Source organism: Netta rufina (genome assembly GCF_964035555.1).
Source record: "Netta rufina genome assembly, chromosome: Z".
Classification (NCBI taxonomy): Eukaryota; Metazoa; Chordata; class Aves; order Anseriformes; family Anatidae; genus Netta; species Netta rufina.
Genome location: NC_140126.1, coordinates 10,233,210 through 10,256,970, shown reverse-complemented (window position 1 = coordinate 10,256,970; position 23,761 = coordinate 10,233,210). Strand labels below are relative to the sequence as shown.

At 34.2% G+C, this 23,761-nt stretch overlaps 1 protein-coding gene across 2 annotated transcripts in view; it reads left to right on the top strand.

The window, feature by feature from the left end:
- RICTOR (RPTOR independent companion of MTOR complex 2) overlaps positions 1–23,761 on the top strand; it is a 77,842-nt gene that overhangs the window by 18,863 nt on the left and 35,218 nt on the right. Inside the window, exons 4-15 of one of the 2 annotated variants that reach the window (XM_084305255.1) lie at positions 7,638–7,702; positions 12,154–12,285; positions 13,305–13,368; positions 16,699–16,825; positions 17,439–17,608; positions 17,862–17,929; positions 19,222–19,289; positions 20,860–20,942; positions 21,975–22,062; positions 23,105–23,195; positions 23,314–23,380; positions 23,501–23,581. In XM_084305255.1, coding sequence (XP_084161381.1) covers positions 7,638–7,702; positions 12,154–12,285; positions 13,305–13,368; positions 16,699–16,825; positions 17,439–17,608; positions 17,862–17,929; positions 19,222–19,289; positions 20,860–20,942; positions 21,975–22,062; positions 23,105–23,195; positions 23,314–23,380; positions 23,501–23,581 — 1,104 coding nt within the window. The remainder of the gene's footprint in view (positions 1–7,637; positions 7,703–12,153; positions 12,286–13,304; positions 13,369–16,698; positions 16,826–17,438; positions 17,609–17,861; positions 17,930–19,221; positions 19,290–20,859; positions 20,943–21,974; positions 22,063–23,104; positions 23,196–23,313; positions 23,381–23,500; positions 23,582–23,761) is intronic. The other variant, XM_084305256.1, reaches the window with a different exon arrangement.

The window sequence follows — 23,761 nt, the reverse complement described above, 5'->3', positions numbered from 1 at the left end:
CACCAGGCAGTTGATCCCTGTTGTCCCATTTTTTTTTTCCTTCAAGGATAGACAGCTCTCACATTTGGAAGAAATACTATTCTACTTTTGTGGTCAGGTAAAGCAAAATACCTATATGTATGTGAAAACAGGAAATTTTAGCTAACATAGACTTTCCTGGCAGAGACTGTGGTAGACTTTGGTTGGCATTAATGACAAGACATCTGAGGTATGTTAAGTTTGGGTTTCTTTCCTTGAAATGAGGCTCGATTTTTGATTATTTTTTGATTTTTTTCATCTTTTTAATTAAGGAGAATGAAAATAAATATCCTTTAAAAAAAATGAACTAGACTCCAGGATTTTATGCAGAAATAAAATAATTTTATATAAAAATTATTAAAATAACCGTGGTTAGCAGTCAGCATGATTTCTTCCTTTATGTTCAAGACTGATGCTATGAGGCAGATATTTTTGTATTAAATTTGCACGTCAGATATTTAATTTTCATTTTTCCTTCCCTCTAAGAGCAGTATTAACTAGTGGTTTCTGAATCACCACTTACTGGTTCTTAATCGAGCAAAGTATACTGTATACATGATACTTTTTTTAGAAACTTGTTTTAATTCATCAAACATTAGATAGTACTCGTTGTTAATAAAAAATGAAATAATAATGTTCATATTCTTGGCTTTTTGAGTGAACATGGGGTTATTCTTACCTAACAGTTGCTATAATGTTTACATTTTATTCTCAAAGACGTTCATATTCACAATTCTGGTGATATTCAGGCTATTGAAAAGTACATATCGTTACAATTTTTTTCACCTTGTTTGCTGTTCATCAGCTAATACTTGAAGCTGGAGTTTTGCGGGTAAAATGGTTTATGAACTACTGCCTAGCTTGTATTAGACAAATGTAATCCCATTCCTTTCAAACTACCTGCCTCACTATTTAAACTAACCTGAATTTTGACCTGGAAACTGAGAATTTGACCTCTAGTAAATGATCAGGGACATCTTCAGTTATCGCAGCAGTTCATAAGGCTGGCATGTGCCTTTGGCTTCAGTGAGCTGACTAGGCTTAACCAATTTTCGTTTGTATGGCCAGACAGATAAGGCAAGCACCTTGAAGTTTCCCAACTTCTGCTGATTAATAGCAAAACATGATGGTTATTTCTTTGGGTTTTTCCCCACCCCCATGAGAAGTAGTAAGTGATACATTACTGAAAACCAGAAGGAACTGTACAATTGCATTTACCTAGTGGAAAATTATCATTTGGATTTGAAGTATTCATTTAGAATCCTGTATTAAAGAAGGTTTATTCCACTATTACCTTCTGAGAGATTGTTACCTTTTTAACTAAAACCACATTTAAATAATGAATTTTTTAAAAATGTTCACAGATGCTGTTAGACGTTTTTTATTCAAAGAGAAAGTTATCTTCTCTAAGGATAAAATGAAACATAATTCATTTTAGCTTGGCCCTAGCAGTTGAATAGCACCAGTGATATTGAAAAGTGTATTTCCAGTCTGCTAGGATGTGGATTGAGTATGGGGCTCCAGAGGTTTTCAGAGTCTCTATCGGATTCATCGTCTATTGAATGGTTTTATGCTCTGCTTCTGTTGTCATTTTAGGGTCTTGTCCATCTGTTGTAAAACCCAAGTATCTCTGAATCTGAATGCCATTGTTGGTGACTGTAATATTTGTCCAAATACCTATACCACTATAGACAAAACTTGATACCACTTCATAAACATATGTAGCAGATAGGAACAGAACCACTGCTGAGTGGCATTCAGCTGCAGAACAAAATTTGAGCGTAAATGGGTCTAAATCCAGAGTCTGTAGTTTTGGTAAAGTCTTACTACAAGACTAGAATCTACTAGGTGTTCTACTCATAAATATTACCACTGGTGGTTCAAACTGTTCGTAAAATTACAATGTAATAATTGCATTTTGGACATATGGAATACTACCAAAATTTACCTATTAATTGCTATGGCTATTGTGTAAAATGTAAAATTGCACTTAGTGTGTACTCAATATATGCTGTTGACCTCCTGTGGTTTTGTTGTTTTGAGCTACTGTTTCCAAGATATGTTGATGTGTTACTCATATTGCTGTGACTCATCCAAGTAGCATGAAAAACTCATAGCTGACAGTAAACATGCAAAAAACCTTCACTGTAAGTTAGTCACTGTCTGACCTAGAGTAAGGATCATTTTGTACAAGCACTAAATCATTCACTCAAAGATACTCTCTGTTGTTCACATTAATTTATATGAATATCAAAAACTCTGAATTTTAGAGTTGACTTGTTTTGCGTGTTAGAATTGCCTGCATGTTGTGTGTGTGTACAAAATATGTGTATTTGCTTAATCCCGTGAACTTTAATGATATGATAATCAATTGCAATTCTAGTGAATTATAGCGATGTCAAGCCACAACCAGACTGTAGTATTCTGGTACTGCCTGTGCCTACAGTACTACAAAATATATATTAGTTGTTTGGTATCACAGTCAAAAACATGACAGATGTAGCTTTGTCAGGAATTGAGCCATCAACAAAAATCACTGCTTTTGGTCCGTAATCACTAACTTGCTTAATGTTATTTGAAAATGAAATGTAAAGAAAGTGGCAAGGTTTTGCCTTTAAAATATTTAAGGCCAGACATTTGTAACTGAGCAAATATCTAAAGTATGAAGACCAACTGAACAGTATCTTCTTTACAGCAGCTTCCATGACTTTATTGCCTTTAAGCATATATCAATCCAGCCTTACTTTTGCCAGTTTTCTGTTTTAATAGACTAAATAAACCCAGTTGCTCAGCCTTCATGGGTGTATTTTTTGCCTTCCTTGTATATTTTGTTGCTGTACTTTTTCCAGTTTGTCTGGTCTTAAAACACAATTTGGGGCACTGCATTTTAAGAGTATCCTGAGTAGAAAAATGTCTTAATCTCATACATAATGCAATCTTATTATTATTTCCAGTGGTAAAATTACTTTTTGGAGATGACATCACATTAACTCATTTAGTTTATAGGTTGCTGTAACTCAGATCTTGCTTTACTTTCAGAATTGTTACTGTATTTGACATCCTGAAGGCTTTCTGGACAGCTTGTATTTTTCTGCTGGGCTCCTTTTAGTTTTTCTATGACTCTTAATGTGTTAACTTGACATGATACACTGTTCCCTTTAATTAAATTTTATTACCCATTTTGGGCACTCCAAATCACTGTAAGACTTTGAATTCTGATCTTGCTGTCCATCTTTTAAATTGTTTTCTAGCTGGAAATCCTGTAAACACGCTGCATTATGTAAGTTCTAAGGAAAGTCAATACTTAAGTAACTGGCCCCTTAGAATGTGAATAAACAGCCAGTAGCTAGTCTTGTATTTTTCTCAGCCAATTTTGTGTTCATTCTCTGTGAGAGATGCTCCACATACATGTACATGTAAACACTATCACGTTTTGGTAATTACTGCATTCAGATATTTGTATTCCCACAGCAATTAAACTTGAGGAAACTTCCAAAATACAATTAGGTTTCATGACTGAACTTCAAGATCAGGTGTATCTCTCTATTAACGGAGTTGTGCTTTTTGGGAGTACTCACATAAAGAAAAACAATTGGTACTGAAGAGGTAATGCTAATGCTGCATGCAGTTGGTAAAGAATGGTTACTTTGGACTACTTCTAGTCCAGCCCTGAGAACTGAATGCCCTTTAGCAGTTGCAGCAGGCTAGGTGTGTTCCTGGAACACATCTTCCGCTTTAGTTTCATTTTGGGACCACTGAAACAAAATGTGTGGTAAGTGCAGTGACAGAAGAGTTGCCTCAGATGTGTGCTTGTGTTCCAGATGGTAGGGGCAATGTAGTGGCACTTCAGAATCTGACCTTTGTCCACAGGCTACTGTTGTGTGCATGGCAGCTGCAGCACCTCTTTTAGTTAATGAAAGGATAAAAAAGATCTTGTTCCTTTGAAAGGCATGAGAGTACCTGTAATGACAGTCTTTTATCAGGACCAGTGATTTGTCACGTTTCATCTTGCCAATTGCTTTCTGGGTAAAACCTCTGCATTTTGTAATGATAGTTCTCTTTGCAAGTTAAACAGGAGCGTGTGTCAGTAGGGGCATATTTTGAGACTGATCCATGGAACTATTACAATAAGCACAAAGTACATTTATTTTCATGCCATTGTTTTGGACTTGGTGGGACAGAACCATTAGCAGGTACAAAAAGGTACATAACTTTGGCAAGTTGAAAACATTGGTGCGGGTAGACAAAGGAAAATACATGATAGGTACAATGAACAAGTTACATGAGGTTTCTATCTATCCATAAGTGCTGTTAGAGTTAACAAAATTAGTGAAGAATTAATGGTGGGTGGGAAAATAAATAAAATTAGATTTTCTTGGAAGGACTAAGCTAAAATGAGAAGATGAGCATCTTTGTTTTTAAGAGTTCTGCTTAATGTACAGTTTAAATAAATCTAGCAAAGAATGTCACTTGAGTAAGGGCGGGAAACAAATATTGACAATGTACTCTACTTTCCTATGTAAACTTAAACAGAATTTTCCATATCATTGCTTCTACTTACAACTTATTCTGCAAAAGCAAGGTTTTGATTTTGTTCAATTTTGAGCAATGATGGGCTTAACATTCCTCACAGTATAAAGCATATTGACAGTGTCTGCAAGGGGTAAATACCTGTTACATTTTCAGTTAATTTCTGTTTAGGTGGTAGTTTACCACCAGTGTATTCAATTCAGTTTACTACCAATGTGTATTCATATACACATAAGTTAGGGAAGAGTTTCAGGCTGCTGCTAACAAAGCTGAATGACTTCTCTACTCCTTATCCCCTTGATGTGTTGGTGACTGTGGGACTGGTTGCCCTAAAGCATTTCCAACTCCTTGCTAAGCAGTCTTCTGACTTCCCTTAATTAAAGGCTACTTCTCTTGTCTATTTACAAATAAATAATGCAGAATTTTTCTGCAGTTGTATAGCTGAAATTAAGTGTCATATTAGAAAGACTTGTTTTTGTGCTTTGGGTTTGAAGGTTTGAAAGAGTTGCATGTACATTCAGCTGTTGCTAAACTGCAACTACCTTGTGAAGTGTGTTGCTTATCTTTTATTTCCTCAGAAAAGAAACTCCACATCAGAATTACAATTCCTTTATAATCCTTTTGAAGTAGGAAAAAGGCTGTTTTAGTAGGAAAAAGGTAGTCTGCTGTATGTTAAATTAGGATTTCTCATTTCTCTCTGGGATAGAATGATGGGGTGAGGTTAGATGTATAAATGACAAGCCTAAACAACTGTTGATGAGCCTGTCTGAAACTGAACAAAAGTGTTTTTACTCACTGTCTTCTCACACTATTTTGCTTACACTCTGCCAGCCAATTTTTACAGTTCATAAGATGTCAATAGAAATGCTAAAGCAGCAGTGGTGGCCTTAGGCAGTCCAACAACATGGCAAAAATAGACTGATTGTAGGATATGACATATTATCATGACTAGTTAATGCACATGATTGTCTAGTTTAATTTTGGCTGGGAAGCTGCCCGGCGGAAAGGGAGGTGAAGGTATTGGTCAATAACTGACTGACTATGAGCCAGCAGTGTGCACAGGTGACCAAGAAGGCCAACAGCATCCTAGTTTGGATCAGAAATAGTGTGGTCAGCAGGACTTGGGAAGTGATCGTCCCCATGTAATTGGCTCTGGTGAGGCCGCACCTTGAGCACTGTGTTCAGTTTTGGGCCCCTCGTTACAGGAAGGACACTGAGGTGCTGGAGTGTGCCCAGAGAAGGGCAATGAAGCTGGTGAAGGGTCTAGAGAACAAGTCTTATGAGGAGTGGCTGAGGGAACTGGAGTTGTCTGTCCTGGAGGACAGGAGGCTCAGGCTCACTCTCTACAACTACCTCAAAGGAGGCTGTAGTAGGATTGGGATCGGTCTCTTTTCCCAAGCAGCAAGTAATAGGACAAGAGGGAAGTGGCCTCAGGTTGCACCAGGGGAGTTTTGGATATTTGAAGGAAAAAAAATCTTCACTGAAATGCTTGGGAGGCATTGGAACAGGCCGCTGGAGAAGTAGTTGTGTCACTATACCTGGAGGTATTGAAAAGACATGTAGATGTGGTGCTTAGGGACATGGTTTATTGGTAGACCTGGCAGTGAGTGCTAGTTTTAACAGTTGGACTTGATGATGTGGGAGATCTTTTCCAACTTGTGTGGTTCTCAGGTAAAATGGGTTATGTAGTAACTTTCTTTGTTTTATAATCTTCTCTGCATATAGCCACTGCTAAGAAAAATGTAAAATCAAAAATATTTCAGTTAATTCTAGATTATTAGATTGGCCTGGATCATCTCCATATTTGGCTCAAATAATCTTTCACTGATAACTTTGGATTTCAGCATAATCAGTATAAAAAAGAATTTCCTAAAATGTAATGTCATCTTTGGAAGAATTTGAGCATAAACCAAAATGCAGTCTGAATTTGAACCATCATGCTAATAAAATGGGTTTAATAATAAATGAGCATAGTGTTTGATAAATGTTATTAACTTCAGACCAGTAGTATTCACTAGTTGTACAAACACTGAGCTTCTCACTGAGGACAAACTGTTGATACTGCGGTGGCTTAGGTTTGAATGCATACCTGTTTCCAAAGGAGAGGACATAATGCAAATCTGTTGCAATCGGTCACTTGAGTTCTTGGAAGTGCTTTGTCCGAGTACTTTGGCATTTGGATCTAATACTAAATTATTTTATTATTTTAGGTAAATGAGAAGACTAGGATCTTTGCCACCATTGTAAAAGAGAACAATACCAGTACTTCTTAAAGAAGAGACTATTGTTCTTTTCTTGAGAGGTTAAAACATGGCAAGCAGTAGATTGCTCCTTTTGAAATTGGCTGTGGACTTAAAAAAAAAAAAAAAAAAAAAAAAAAAAAAAAAAAGCACTTGTAAGTCTGCAGTTTTGTGCTCAAAACTGACAGATGAGGCTGAAGTGTTCAGAAATTGCTATAGCTTATGGGTATAAACTCAAACTTTGCAATGATTTTTTCAGAGGTACCAAAAAAAAAATCCTGTGGAATAGATGAGAGGTTAGGGTAAATGGCAGCTATGGGACCCTTACCATTTGCAACTACTTCTCAGTTTTTTTTTTCTATGCCTCTGCTGCTGTGGGTGAATGAAACATGGCTGTGGACCATCAGTGTCTAGCTTTACTTCAAAACTGTCACCCAAATTGTATTTTTGAATGCAAGTGTTTTATGTGCTTTGACTTTAGTCTCCTTTGTCTGCTGAGGCTACCAATTGCCTAACCAGTGCTTTTTCCAAAAAGAGTCTAAAGGCAGCAAAAAGAGCAATCTGAAGCATAGCTTGTGAAAATAGTTGAAAAATTGACCACTAAGCAATTTAGGAACTTGCACAACTGCCTATCTACTAAGAGAGGCCGAAGGCTTGTGTGTCTGGTATGTATACAGGAACTGAATCTGTCAGCAAAATTTTTCAGGGAAATCTGAAGTTGGTACACTTCCCTCCCCTTGCAATGAATGAAATTCCTTGTGTTACTTCAGCAACATTACCAAATATCTTAGGTTTTAAATAGTAATTGTTAAAGAGTTATTAGTAATAGATTCCTTCTTGTACTTTCAGCTTCTTTGTAATACTGGCCATGCAGAAGAAAAGCTAGGTTTTACGTATGACAGCATCATAATATGGTAAGTAATAAGGAACGCTAGAATAATACTTAGGGTACTTTGGTAATAGTAGGGTACTTTCATTGTTCTAGTTACAATTAAATCAATTTTATTTGTACTTTTGAAACTAGATTTTTGTATTTCCAGTATGTTTAAAATGTCATAATGCAAATGTATGCCTTGCAAATACTTTAATGAGTAAAATCAGAAATACGTTATACGCTTTCAGGACGAGGGGGGGGAAAAAATCCAAATGAAAGTGTAGATTTCTCTATTATGTTTTCTCAGAAATGTAAAAAAATATAACATCTTAGTACTTGCAGAAAGGGCTTGTTTAAGAGAACATTTTTTATACAATTTGGAGCATACTATTAATGTAGTAGAACTAAGATTTAAAGATAAACTTTTTGTTAGTTTCTGTGTGTGTGTATGATTTGTGGGACTGCTTTCCTTTCTCCTAAAACATGATGTATATGCTTTCAAATGGAATTTTCCTGTATTTTGTCTCAATTTCTGACAGTCAAAAGAACTACCTGACTGTTCCCAGAACTTGTGTTTTTGTGTAGACATAAGTAAATTGGTCCTTAGGCTCAGCTTTGCTGGTAGGGGGGAAAAAAAAAAGATTTAGGATTTAATGTTTTAATATTTCAATATTCTGTTTGTGGTTTATTTTGCTACATAGCTTAGATCTATTCTGAGAAATTTGCAAGTGCTGAATTTTTAAATTATTTTAGGAAGCGACCTTGAGTTAGGCTAAGTATATATATATATATTCCTTTGGAAATAATGTATAATTTTATAATTTGCTCTTCTGATTTTCTTAACATTATCCTAGATTTTCATATACAAATCTTGTAGTACAGAATAAACGTGTTTTTCTTTGAAGATGAGAACAGTTATTTGGATGCAGGAAACAGTGTGCAAGTTTCTTTATTTAGAGTATGAATTGTTAACTTCAAAGCATTACACTATAAAGGAATAAGTGATTTCAAGAAGAATTACAATTTTCATATGAAGTTCTGGGTTTTGGAGTCAGTAAGCTTGATGGACAATTTAACCAAACTAAAGACAGTTGTAGTCTATACTTTTCTGATATACTAGTCTGCAGTAATTGCAATTATTCTTGAGTTAAAAGGTCTGTTTTTTGGAACTCATTCTCTCTTTACTCCAGGTACCTGATCATAGTTTCTTCTTGCCAGCAGCTGGAGATAATAGTGACACATTTTGTTGTCATTCCCAGTGTAGATCGGTTTTGCCGGTTCCCAGAGCACCATACCATTGACAGCAGAGAGGAAGCCTTGAACCATGAAGAAAATGGAGTGTTGGTAGGCCTCAGAAGCTTTTGAGGTCTCTTAGTAATGTGCCAGGAAGCTTTACCCATACAAAATTCACAATATGTACAAGTATCTGACTGGATCAGAGATCTGTGAGGGAAAAAAAAAAAAAAAAGCATTATCTTACTGTAGAGAGTAGATGAGATGATTTAAGAGAAAAGCTTAAGAATGAACCTGTAGTAGTAGGTTCCTGTAGTACCTAGTAGTTAGTGAATATTCTTTCTAATTACATCCTTCGTTAGTTTTTCCAGATTTTTATCAGTATTAAAGTTTTCAGCCCTAATGCTGCCTTAGGTGATGCTTCTCATTTTTGTAGTGACACTGAAAATACTTGGACAAGTTTACTGTTTTTCTTGCATCATAATATATTTTCAGCTTTCAGACAGATGCACACAGTGGACAGATCAAAATCATTTTCTAGATCTGGTGGCTGTTCTAGAATTCTGTGTATTAACTCACATTTAACAATCTTCAGTTTTCTTCATATTGTCAGTTTTGCATAGGCATAATTTTTTAATTCCCTTGAAGATTCTTATAGCCCCATCCTAACGTCCTCTGTAACCTCCCCCCATCCTTTTTTCAAATTACATATTGTATGTTAAGTACTGTCTAACAAAGGAGATTGTGAACCTGATACTTAAATGGATAAAAATCAGGATAAAACTTTTCAGGATAAAAATCTTCCATTCATTCATCTCTGCTCTTTGCATTCATCTTTTCAGATTTTGATTTGTGTGACTACTTTTCATCACCCTATAATGTCTTCATATCCTTTAATACAATCTTCAGCAACACCTTATGTGGAAGTTTTTGGTTATTACTATGTTAGGAAGGTGTTTCCTTTTTAGTATGCTGTTGTAATAACTCCTTCCAACTCTTTCAAAAGATTAGCAGAATATAGTTCACATAAACTATTCTGGTTGCTTCATGTAGTTAGCTTTCCTTTAAAAGAATATCTGATAAACAGTCATCTGGATGAGCTTCGGAATCCTTTTCGTTCAAATGTTAGCAAATATATGAAGATAGTTCATATTAATGTTCTTTCCAGACTCCTAGATGCGAAGCTTGGTGGGCCAGTGATAATACTGATGATGGATTTCCTCAATTCTTCCACCATTTTCACTTCTTAGTCTGATATTTAATATATTAAAAAAGACTTCAGGATAGGAATCTCCATACACATCTCCAAAACAATGACTTAATATGAAGAAAACATTTGTTTGTCTCATACTTCTGTCTTTTAATCGCTTTATTCTTTCTGTGATGTGATCCATTTTTAAGAACTTTCTGCTTGTGGAGTTCTGCCTGAGAAGTCAGAACCTATGTCCATGTGTACAAACACACATGCCTATCTTTGTCTAAAGATTGTTTGCTCTGCTATTCAAAAAATGTTTTCCTCTCAAATATAAAAGTAAATGAACTTTTCTTGATGGTGGGGGGGTAGGGGGGAATCCAGATGCTGTATTTGGCTGTCCTAATAAGAAATATGATAGCTATGTCATTGTTTTCATGGGAAATTGGTACCTTCTGTCTTAGAATCTCCACGGAAGTGTCTTAAACTGGAATATCCAAACCAATTACAAATTGTGAGGTAGAAGTGCAAACAGAAAAATACTGTTGAGAAGAAGTAAGTCTTACACTCATCTCTGACTTCCATCTCTACCAGTCTGCAACACTAGAAACAAAATATGATTCATGATCTAAAGAATACCTGTTATCTGTTCAAAGCAGATAAAGGGTTACTTATCTTTCCTTTTGTCTGCTTTTCCTGAAGGACTTGGAAATAACTTCTGTAGTTCAGCTCTTGTAAAGGAAGTTTTCCTAACGTCATGTTTTTCTACTACTTCAGCTTATTTTTTTTATATGAAGAATCATATCTGATATTACAATATAGATGGTCTTCCTCAGTGCTGAAAGCACAAATCAGTTTATCTGTATTTGCATATAGTATTGCAGCCTTTCTTCTTGGTCTAGACATCATCTAGAAGTAGATTCCTTTTATAGTGACTCTTACATGGACTGACTAACTCACCTTCAGAAAGATTCAGAAGATCTTGGTCTTGGAATAGTTTATTACCATGCATGACCATCTTCGAATAAAAACAAAAGAAAAATCTATTTGTATAGGTTGAAATTCAGTCTCACTAGCTACAGTGTTTACGTTCTCAGATGTCTACTGAAACAATCCTCGTAAAATATATGGCTAAAAGTTTTTTCTTCCTTTGTATTTAAGGAAGATGGGAAAATCTTTTGAGGAACTTCAGAAGGACAGTGTGTCACTTAACACTTTCAAACTCTATTTTTGGAGGTCTTCAAGATCTTGTTTTTTCATATTTTCCTTTTTTTTTTAAACCTTGCTGGTGGATTTAGGAATTAAATTATCATGTTGGATTTAGGAGAGTTCGTTGGTGTGCAAGCAAAACACTTTCAAAATCTGTCTAAAGAGAAGTACATGTCAATTATATTTTGAAATGAAATTTGTAGAAATCTATGCTGTGTAGCGCTGCTTAAGTTAGGTATTTTGCATTGACATTCGTATTTCATGTAAGCATACTGATGTCATAATATCTTTAGAGCAATGCATGTAATAGTTAAAGTTCAAATTTCATAGGATGGAATAGCTTGGGTTGGAAGGGACCTCAAAGATCATTTAATTCTAACAGCCATGCCATAGGCAGGGATGAGTTTTGTCTCAGGTGTCTAGACATTATTCTGAAGATCCATGCATATGGATTCACAGTGCAGCAGAGTAGGAAGTGCTTTCTATCTGTTAAACTTTCTGAAAATTTTAACTAATCTGGAATACTTTTTCAAGACTAATACTGTGCTCAACTGTTTCATCAAATAACAAGTCATATGCAGGTCTTGGTCATATTTTGTTTCAGGGGTATACAGACTGTTCTAAAACAACAAAAAAAATCTGACTTTGTTCATATTAACATATTGTCTACATCTGCTGGCAAGGTGAGGGTTTGTCTTCTAGACTGTACAGGTGAATATCTCAAAGAAAATTAATATAGGGTATTTCTCTTCAAAAATCTGACTTGTTTAAAGTAAGTTAGTAGTATCTGCATCTCAGATGGTGAAGTATACCTGCTGCTATATAATTGTTTGCCCCCTTTGTTTTTTTCATTGTAGTCTGCGGTTAGCTTTACTAAATGAAGCAAAAGAGGTGCGAGCAGCAGGATTGCGAGCCCTCCGCTATCTCATTCGAGACTCCAGTATTCTTCAGAAGGTGCTAAAGTTGAAAGTGGATTACTTGATAGCAAGGTAATTTTCCCTTCTTGTCGTAAATTGTAAAATTGTACTTATTTTTTTCTGTTAAGAGAGGTGAGAAAACATGGTTTTGTATCCTCTTACATTCTTCACATATACTTTTATAAAAGTCTGGTTTTTTTTCAGGGTGAATAATGTACTTCTTTAAAAAGTTGGATAATACATCACACCGGCTAATCCAAATAAAATGCCATCCTAGTACATGATATCCTAAGAATAATCTAAAAAAATTAGACACATTAAAAACGTTTTTGTATCATTAATGCCATTAATTGTAAATTAGTCCACAGTATTATTAGCAAATTGAAACCATAGTAATTTTCATGTCTCTAGTTTTGTGAGATTTGTTCCAATTCTTAATATCATCGTACTGCTTTAGGGCCTCTAGTACAAAGTCAGGACAAAAAAGTAGTTCATGCCCAAGAATTTATAATCTAAGTATAAACCATGACCCAACATAAAGATACCAAAGGGCAAACTAACAATGAGATAATAAGGCCAGTGTGGTGACTAGATCTAATTATCATTTATAGTGCTTCCTTTGTTAAAAGCTTCCTTTGTTAAAATTACCCGATTTAATGTTCAGATATGTATGTGTTTGTTTTCATATATACACAGATGCTCAATTTTAGTGTGGTGATAAATTTTCTTGGCAAAGGGGTTTTTCTGAAAGCATATAGAAAAAATTGAAATATTACAAATGCTTTTGTTTAGTCTTATTTGAAATGACACATGCAGCTAGCTCAGAATTGTTGATACTGTTATGCTTTGTTACTGTATGTTCAAGAGCATTCTAGTGATTTACTTGTAATGAGGATAACTGTAAATAATATAAACTGGAACTGATTGTCTAACCATGAATATGTTTACTGAAAAGCAGACTTTTAAACAATCATTCATAATAATTTATCTTCTGTTTATTCAGTTGTAGGAATATTATTAATGTGAGATGTTAACAGTTAAGACTAAAGTTGCTCTTGATATAAACAAAAATGTTTTTTAACTTATTTTAGGTGCATTGACATACAGCAGAGTAATGAAGTAGAAAGAACACAAGCACTTCGATTAGTCAGAAAGGTAAAATCTAAGTATATGTGGTCTTATCAGCTCTGGTAGTCAGCTGTGTTGACTCCAGGTTTTCTCCACTAGTAGATCTTTTTCACAGCCTCTCATTATATCATGTGAGAAGAAACTATAGCTGTTAATTTAAAAAAAAAAAAAAAGTGCTGAGACTTATTTTGATTTTAATCTCTTATGACTGAGAATCTTGAGTGGTTTACAAAATCTTCTGATTTTTATTTTGATGGATATAAAACTGAGTAAGATTTGGAAACAATTCATCAAATGATGAGTGCAAGGGTTATAAAGGTATTAAGTTTCTTCTTATGATTTAACTTGATTTTGTAACATCTTTAAGTTGTTGCACTTAAATGTGAAATGTGGAACATCTGTGAATGAAGGATTCAAGATTTTTCTGCCACTCAAGAAATAAGGCAAATTGCCATTTGTTGGGATAATCAGATCAAGTAATGCTTTTGGCCTTGCTGCTTTATCCTTAGAGGTTAATGCTATCCATAGTTTTCTCAGTTACATGATAAAACATACTTAGTCTTTGCAGGATACTGTAAGCTGATCCCTGAGAGACTAGCATATTACAGCTACTGAAGCTATTTTCTTAGGTAGTATAGTACTATGCCTTTGTACTGGACTTTTCTATTGTTGCTGTTGTTTGTCTTGCTCATATTCTTCTACTGAACACCATAAAAAAAAAAAAATAATGAAGGCTCAGGGAAGGCTTGAATTATTTGGAAGTTGTTACCGAGGATCATAGTGTTAATCATTAGTTTGTGTGTATGTATACATATATATATGTTTAGGTTGAAAATATGGAGCCTAGATATGCGATTTCTTTTCTCTTTCAGAAGAGACAATATGCTTGTTTGGCACAATTGTTAAAAGTTATAAAGCTTAAAAAAAAAGGGCAAAAAAAATAGATCATCTGTGTAAGTTGCAGAGGTACTTCAAGAAGTATCCATTTATACATGTTCTTTCTTAATCTGGTTTAAAGAGAGCTTCAGTGTCAGGCTGTAGCAACTTCAATATGAAGATGGAATGGAAACATGTTTATGATGAATTGTTTTTATTTGGCTCACACTTGGTTGTTTGACACCAGGATCCCTAAAAGATTGTGTAAAGGTATAGGAGAGGAGAATGAACTGCAAATATTACAAACAGGCAGAATTAATTAATTTACACAGAAGATGCTGTTATCTGGTGAGCTGTTGAAGATCTGAACTGGGTCTTGTCAGCACTTCAGAACTATGCTTTTCCATTCTAAAGTCTAGACACAATTCTTTACTTCAATTTGGTAGCAAAAATTCTTGAGAATAGTACAGATACAGAACTTTAAATCGTTTCTTTTTTCTTATCCTTTTCATAAAGAAGAACAGCAAAATGTAAAATTCTGGTCCTGTTTTCTCATAATCAAAAAATTATAAATATTAAAGTGCAGGTTAAGGTAGTGGAACAAGAGAGAAGAAAAACAACTTTAAACTTTTAAAATTTGGTTTCTAATATTTTTTTTGAGGGCTTTGAGTGCTTGTATTCTCTTTTCAACTGTACTTCTGTTGGTAACATTTTGTCCTGTCAGCGGTGTTTCCTAGTGAGAGCTTAGTAACTCAAGTGTCTTCAACCATGAGAACTGTGATATGAAGTTACTTCAAGAAGCATTTCTCTATCTAATAGTAGTCATCATCAAACTGTCCATCTTTTAAAATAATTTAAGAGGCAGGATGTTTTATTTTTGAAGCAGAAGTGAGGGTGAGATATATGAACCACCTTCCTTCTATTCTTTTTTATTAATGGATCTTCAAAGACTTCACAGTCTTTGTTACAGACTTCATCATACATGCTTATAATTCACCTTGCATATCTTTACTTTGTCTTTAAAATTGTATATAAGTCTATAGAGCAGAATGAAAACAAATGCAAAGATTGCGTTTACTGAAGTACTTGAAAATGAGTATAAAACAAAATCTTTCTCCATCTCTTAAAACCTAAAAACCCTCCCATAATAAAACATCTTTAAGATGCTGCTTGTGGACACAAGCTAATTACATGTTAATGTCAGTAGAAAGAGTAAATTAGTACACCCATTCTATTGCTCATTCTTCTTCTTTAATACTTTTTGCTGTTGTAAAAATGAAAGACTGTGTGGGTGGGGAAGAGTATGGGTTTTCTTAGAGCCCTATCTTAAGGCTTCCTGTTTTGTGGGTAACAACATTGTGTTTGACAAGAAGTTTCTCAAAAACATGTCTTAAAAATAAACTTGTTAAAGTGTTCAAATATTTGTCATAATGGTTTGTCTCTTCTCACTTAAACGTCCCTCCTTCTGTGCAATGTTCAGTCTCCTTTGGCTGAGCACATCTGCAAGACATCTAAGGGAGCTGTAAAATGAATGTAACACAAATCAGTTTTGGGAAAGTAATGCAGATAAGCCTAGTTTTGTTGGAAATTAAATGATACTAAATAAAATCTTTAGGAAACTTGCTTGCAAATATGCTTAGATGTTTGATGGAGCATTTTTTTGACATCTTAATTTTTTATTAGTAGAAAAAGTGATGTGGTTGGGTAGGCTATAACATTATGTTGTTCTCTTTCAAAACAGTCAGATAAAAAAAAAAGTATTTCCCCTTAGTAATATATCTGTTTAACTTAAGTAAATATTCATGTTCCATAGTATGGAGGAGATATGCATATTTAATTTTATCAAACTGAGAAATGTGAGGAAATATCTACTTACTCTTTGTATTCAAGGCCTTATCTGTGTTGGGGAGTTAGTTGTTTTTGTTCTTTGTGTTCACAGAGTCTTGCTCATTAGGGGTGAATCCAAATAAGGTAGCAGCAGCTTTAGTTTAGACTATCCTTTTTTGTAGTCTGTGACTGTCTCTACCCTCATGAAAGTCCCTATAAAACATGAGATTTCAGTCTTGGCTAATTAAGCCAAGTTTAATTAAAGTTGAATAGATATTGAGGAATTTGGCGCAGTATAAATTAATCTTCTAGAAGAGTGTGTAGATTACTTTTTGACAGTGGATAGAGTTCTCTGTTGATAAAGAAATTGTTGGAAAAGATGTGAAAAAGGCAGCAATGGTTCTGTCTGCAGCAGTCATCTTTATTATTTTATCTTAGTAAGTAACAAAATTAAAACATAAAAAACAGAAGCAGGAAGATAAATTAACAGTTTCAAGAGCAATAGAAATAGTTTTAGTATTCTCAGGATATAGCCAAGTTAATTTATAAAATGATTTGTCTGGTGTTATCTAGGAAACAAAAGGATGGTGAATCTGTGAGTAAATTTAGAGAATTATAAAGAAACCAGAGTTTGTTTTCTTTCTTTTTTGGCAGATGATCACTGTGAATGCTTCATTGTTCCCCAGCTCTATTACTAATTCTTTGATAGCAGTTGGAAATGATGGTCTTCAAGAAAGAGACAGAATGGTTCGAGCATGTATAGCCATTATCTGTGAACTAGGTAAGATAATTGGAATCTAATTAAGAAAACCTTATATGGGTGTCCTCGTTTTTTTTTTTTTTAGGATTTTTCTTCTAGGAGGTTTATATTAGAATTTTCATATAATAAAATGAATTTGTTTAGTAAGTATTGAATCAGATGTTAAGAGTCCTAAATGTTTCATAAACTTATTCATTAGGTTGATGTAAAACAAAATCATTTTAACTTACACTAAAAATATGTTAAGTACCTGAAGGTTTCAAGTACTGTGCTGTACTTCAATACTTGCCAGTTTTTGTGTAATCTTAATACTCCCTTGCTACAGCTGATGTTTCTAAAAATGAATGGATTGAATGTCATGAGAACTCCATACAAGAAGTGCAATCAAATGTACCAGTGTTCAGAAAACTAATTTTTTTTTTTTTTTTTGCAAAGGGTACTGTGATTAGCTGTCTTTTTTGAAAATCAGTATGTGTCCATGTAGAAGTTACTTGAACAGTGAGCTATACTAAATCCCTATGTTGGTGCTGATTTTAAGTATTTTCAGCTTTGTATTTTTCCATACTGAAAATCTTGAAATGTTTTCTTTCATATCACTCATTGAAGTTACATATTTATTTTTTTTGTCATTTAGCACTTCAGAATCCTGAGGTGGTGGCTCTTCGGGGTGGTTTAAGTACCATCTTGAAAAATGTGATTGATTGTCAGCTAAGCCGAATAAATGAGGCTCTGATAACTACAGTTTTACACCTCATTAATCATCCAAAGACCCGACAATATGTGCGAGCAGATGTAGAATTAGAGGTGGGTTCAATTTTACTTATTTAGTGATAGAAATTAAACGTTGTATTGCTAATGAAAATGTTTTAATTTTTACTTCAGATTTCACAATGTGTTGATGCCAAATACTTAAAATGCAACATTTCAGGCTAAGAGCTTAATGATTTATGAAGAAGAAATAACATGACAAATCGGAGTGAGACTGATTAAAGGGCAAAACCCATTAACTGTATTCTTATGTGAAAGTAATGCATGTCTTTTTTTTTTGTTTGTTTAGCGAATTTTAGCTCCTTACACAGATTTTCACTACAGGCATAATCCAGACACAGCAGAAGGACAGCTCAAGTAAGTGTTACTGCTGTTACTTGTGCTACTAGTTGTGTTCACGTAACTATAATTAAACTATTCTTCTTTCCAAAGTGACAAAATAACAGTAATGAACTAACACTAAACTATAGGAAGCTGAACACAATAGCTGTTTAGAATGTAACTTCCTAAAACATTGTTAGGAATTTAAGATTTAAGAGGGAAATTAGGTTTACTCTTCTTCCCTCCCCCGTTACATTTCTTTCAATTCATATTTATGTATAAGCAACCAACTTTCTTCAGGTATAGGTTCCTTTGCTTTAAATATCCCAAATGGGAGTATATTAGTGCTAGTTTTATGTTCGGTCAGACTCAGAGGGTAGTAATTAAGGCATTGTACTAAGTGAGATCCAGTAAAAAGTGGAGTACAGTAGGGTTTTAGCCTGAAGGCTATGCTGTTTAATGTCCTTATGAATAACCTGGAGGATGAGATAGTGTGCTCTTGTAAATTTTATAGATGATAACCAACTGGGGGAATAACTGATAGAATCAAGGGCATCCCTGACATCCAGAGGGATGTGGTTTTTGTCTTTTATTTTCCGTGCTGAAACTCATGTAAACCACTGCATCAAGTTTTGGGTCTAATACCCTGCAGAGATTTTATATATGTAGTCTGACCCTTCGTGTTGGTGCATGGTGTGAGGGCATGAAACAGCAGGGAAAAATAAGGAAAAAAAGTTCCAACTTGATATAAGAAAAACAAATTTCTGTGAGGCTAGTTAAGCATTGGAACTGGCTGTTCAAGTACTGTAGCTTTCATACTTGAGAATTTCTGAGAACTGACTTGATAATGCCCTGAGTATATAACTGGTCTCATATCTGACAACTTCTTTGTGTAGGAACTTGGAATAGGGACCTCATCTCTATTGACTTAATGGGTTTAGGTTTTTCCTGTTTTGTAATCATCAAATGGCAATAAATGCTTAGGTCAGTGTAACTGAATCAGTGTCCAAATCCTTAGGCCCCTACTGTAGTCTTCAGAGTGACTGATCTGATAGGCCAAATATAGCTGTTTTGTGAGCCTCCTGCTGTAGAAACTCCACTGAAAAGAAAATGTATCAACGCTTAAAAACTCCAGACTTTGTGTGTGCATATTGCATATATATATATATATATAATAATATATATATACACAAAAATAGGCATAAGATTTTTCTTATTCCTGATTTTGTGTCCCATACAAAAAATTCTTAACTATTTTTTACTTGGTGTATTAATAACACTATTTTACAGTAATTAACTGTGTATCGTGATCTGTTGTTTTATGACAGAGAGGACAGGGAAGCACGATTCCTAGCTAGCAAAATGGGGATAGTGGCAGCATTTCGTTCATGGGCAGGTAAGATTTCTTTAAGTTGAATAACCGGCAAGGACTTTTCAGTGTAATAGAATGGTTTATTTAGCTCCAGAATTGGTACCAATCGTGAAATTAGGGGACATATACGTAGTTTTCTTTGCCAGCAAGCTGCAGCTCTATCTTCAGTATAGAATACCATGGCAGCTTTACTTTGATGGTGGTACTTGCTATTTGGTTGGTGAAAGGATGTTGAAAATAGCATCATATTGTAAGAATTTGCCTTTGAGATAGTTCTGTCAGTGTGAATAATGAATTTATTTGTTTATACAAAGAATTTTCAACAGTAAAGATTAATTAGCACCTGCTTTTACTAAGTGTTATAGCTGAAGATAAATTCCAGTATGGAACTATTTTTTGATTTTTTTCATGTAGAAAACATTTCTCAATCAAATAAAGTGGGCTTTTTCATTTTTTCTTATGCCCTTCCCTGTAACATTACAGTACCTAACATGAATAATACCTCAGGGGATTTCTCATTATTTTAGTCAAGTCAATGTCTCACAATAAACTAATCAGATGATATGATATGACTACCTACCAACATTTTGGATAGGCTCTTTACAGGTTATACGTAGAAAAGGTTCAGAAATTATAGAAAACTTTTCTGATTTTTTTAAGACTACTTGTATTATTTTTTTAACAGTCTTGAAAGGATCAGTAAGCTTAATTTAACATCCACATGTCCTTCGAAGTGTCTCATATTCTGAAATGATTGGGGGGTTTGTGACAAGTTTGAAAATTCTAAGAACCAGTTTCTCTGTTTCAGAACTCAGATTCTCTCATGTTGCTGTATCTTCCAAAATTCAGATGCTTAGAATTAATGCCATAAGCCTGAACAGGTCAAGTGACTGAAGAAGCAATTGTCTTGGAATACATTAGTTGCAGTGATACTTTTACAGTGAGCCTTAAATTGAGCCTTAAAAATCAATGTAATGGTTAGCTTCAGGTGGTATTCTATAACATTTAAAAAGAATTTGAGGGTTTGCCCTGTTAATATTAAACTCATTGAGTGAAAGACAGTATAAAAGGAACAAATTATGAGAGAGGCTGTAAGATTCTATGAAAAAAAAATCGTGCTGAAAACTATGAAGATAAGCCCTTCTCATCCGTGTAAAAATGATTAAAAATGATGGATAGGGAGTGTTATTCCAATTATGCTTAAACTTGCTGTTTAGAATTCACCAGAGGTTAAAAAGAACTAAATGAAATAATTGGTTAGGTTAAAATACATTTTTTGATTCAGAAAGTGCTCAGTTCTACATATGTTTCATTTCTAAGAATGAATTTTTATTTGCGATTTTGATTTCCTGCCATTTCTTCAACACAAATGAATAACTTATATGCTGCTCACAGTAGAAAGGGCAAAAGTAGCTATAGTTCTTAGTGAGGGAACAATTGTACGATTAGTTTAGTTAAACATTTTGTAGTGACACACAAAGGTGAAAAATCTTTTTGTCATTTGTACTTGCAGTCAAACTAGAAATTAAATTTAACAACGTGCCTAATGCTGTTCTTGTTTGAGTGATTATTATGCATGTAATGTTTTCTCTAGGTATTATCAGTCTGTGCAAACCTGGGAATTCTGGGATTCAGTCTCTTATTGGGGTACTCTGCATACCAAATATGGAAATACGGGTATGTGGTAAATATTTAGCACTGGAATAGGTATACTATTGGATGTCTTAACGTAATTTATGTTTTTAAAAAATTTAGTGGTCTAAACAGTCTCCAATTGAGAGACTACTAGGCTCAAGTTTATTTGGCCCCCAAACTCAAGTCTATAATTCTTGTATAAATTTTCTGTGTGATCTTAAATAAGCTACTTGTTCTTTCTGTGTCCATGAAGTGTGAATCAAAGCACACCCTGTATGTCTGACAGGAGGGAATGGAGGAACAAAAAGGGAAAGACATGGGGAAGTAATATAAGATTTGTATATGCTCAAATATTTTTGGCAGTGAAATTATAGATTATAGAATATGGGAGTAAATGAAGTTTTTTTGTTTATTTTTTAAGTTCCTTTTCATTATTTTATGTAGATACTGAATTAACTCTAGAATTGCATAGTGATTTAAATTAAAATTTTATTAATGTGCTGTGAAATGCTTTCTGCTGTTCTTGGTTTTAGGTTCTTTAGTTCCTTGTTCGTATTTCGAACAGTCTCCAGTCTGCTGATAATAGAAGCAGAGAGCAGGCATTATTAAAGTCCATCACTTGCATGGACTCAGACTATATCAGTAGTGCATACATTTTTTTGCTTTGACCAGAGGTCAAAGCAAACTCATTGTAGCTGTAGTTATGATTTTAAAGCATTGAATTTTAGATAAACGAAAGTGTTTCTTCCCAATTACTGCTTAAAACAAAAAGTTGATGGACACAGCAATGACTGGTCAAAAAAAAACAAGTTATCAAAGTAGCCTAGGCTTCTGTAGGATTCACAGTTGCAGTGTAGCACAACTTTAAATGAGCAAGCCCCTTCCCTACTTCTCTTATCCACATTCCCTTAGATATTCAAATAAGCATGTAATCCAAAAAAGAAACCCCCAAATAGACACCAATTTTATAGAAATGAATTTCAAGTTCTTTTTTTTTTTTTTTTTTTAAATAATGAACAAAAAGACCATTTTAAAATCTATACATTGGCTGTTTTGTTTTTGTTTTTTTGGCAGAGAGGTCTGCTTGAGGTTCTTTATGATATATTTCGCCTTCCTCTCCCTGTTGTTGCCGAAGAATTTATTGAGGCACTTCTCAGTGTAGGTAAGTATTTAAGAGTAGTTCACACAGGAATTCTGTCTGTTAAAGTCATAGAAATTTGGACACTTTACTGTTTCCTCTGTTGCAAATTATGTCAGCTGGTTGGCTGTATTAACTGTTTCAATGTATTAACTGCTTCATCACTGAATTCACTGGGTATTCTGAAGTCCAGTTTAAAATCTTATCGACCGTTCAGCAGCAATCAAGCTACCAGTTAATTTTTTCTGATAACCTTACTATATAACTTGATTGTTGCAGGCAGTATTGGAGCATAATGGAGCATTTACACAAAACTGTGTACAATACTAGAAATTAGTCATCTTTATAGTATTAAAAGCATTGCTAGCATGGAAGTGTTGGTAAATGTCACATAAAATTTATTACATTTTCTTTTTCTATATATTGTGTATCTGCTAATTATCCCCTCTGCAATTCAGCAGACTTTTCGTAGGGCAAATACATGTTTTCATGTCTGTATTTAGTAAGGTTAATCTTTTATGTTTAGAATTACTGCTTTTTAAACCTTAAGAGTATCCTCTACTGTGTCTCACGGAATCATGAGACTGAAAGGAGCGTGTCTGTCCAGCTTATTCAAATTCTGGTTATAAATGTCTGTCATGGTATGATTATAAAAGCTTAATCCTTGTTCCACTTACAAATAAATTATTCTTTGTTGCAGACTGGTGACTTTACTACAAGTGGATGTACATTTTAAAATGATAGGTGTTATGATTTCTGTTAAAGTGTGTGCTTAGGAATTGGAAGTGTTATTATTTTGGCTAATATTTAGAGTCCTTTTCCTAGCTTTGAAGTTAGCATCACTTTATCTAGGAGTGTGGTTTAGATGATTTTTTGGAGATTCCTTGTGAACTAAAATTTTCTATGATATAAAGCCTGAAGAAGCAGCTGTTGACAAGAACTATTTACCCACAGGCTACGATCAAAATAACACCAAAATTCAGGGTTATAATTAACACTGTTCATTGTTTTCATATATTTATTGCTTATATATATATATTTATACATATGTATTTTGTTGTCACAGATCCAAGCAGGTTTCAGGACTGCTGGAGACTCTCTGATGGCTTTGTAGCTGCTGAAGCTAAAACTATATTACCCCACAGAGCCAGGTCAAGGTGGGCATTTCGTGAACTCAGTCTAAGCTGTTGATATTTGTTGTTGACAATAATTGTCTCCTTCAGAAATGATAAAAATGTATTTTCTAAACTGTTTATGTACTTTTTTTCCTCTCAGGCCTGATCTCATGGATAATTACTTGGCTTTAGTGCTCTCAGCTTTTATCACCAATGGACTTCTAGAGGTAATTAATTGACTTTTAAGTATGAATAGATGTTTGCTATTTCCATCCTATAAACTTTTAAATAAGATACATTCCATACATCCTACATTAAATGTTGTAATTTTTTAAACTTTTTTGAAGGGTCTGGTTGAAGTGATCACAAGTAGTGATGACCATGTATCTGTTAGAGCAACTATCCTTTTAGGAGAACTTTTGCACATGGTAAGTAAGCCTTCTTGCTGAGAATAAGTAGTATAAGTACCTCAATGGAAATAGTTATTTTTCTAGTATAGCTTTGAATTTTCTAGGAACTTCAAACATGCACTTTTCATCAAAATAATGGGTTATTTTGTATTACACCATATGTCATTTTATATTATTAAAAACAGCATGATGTGATGG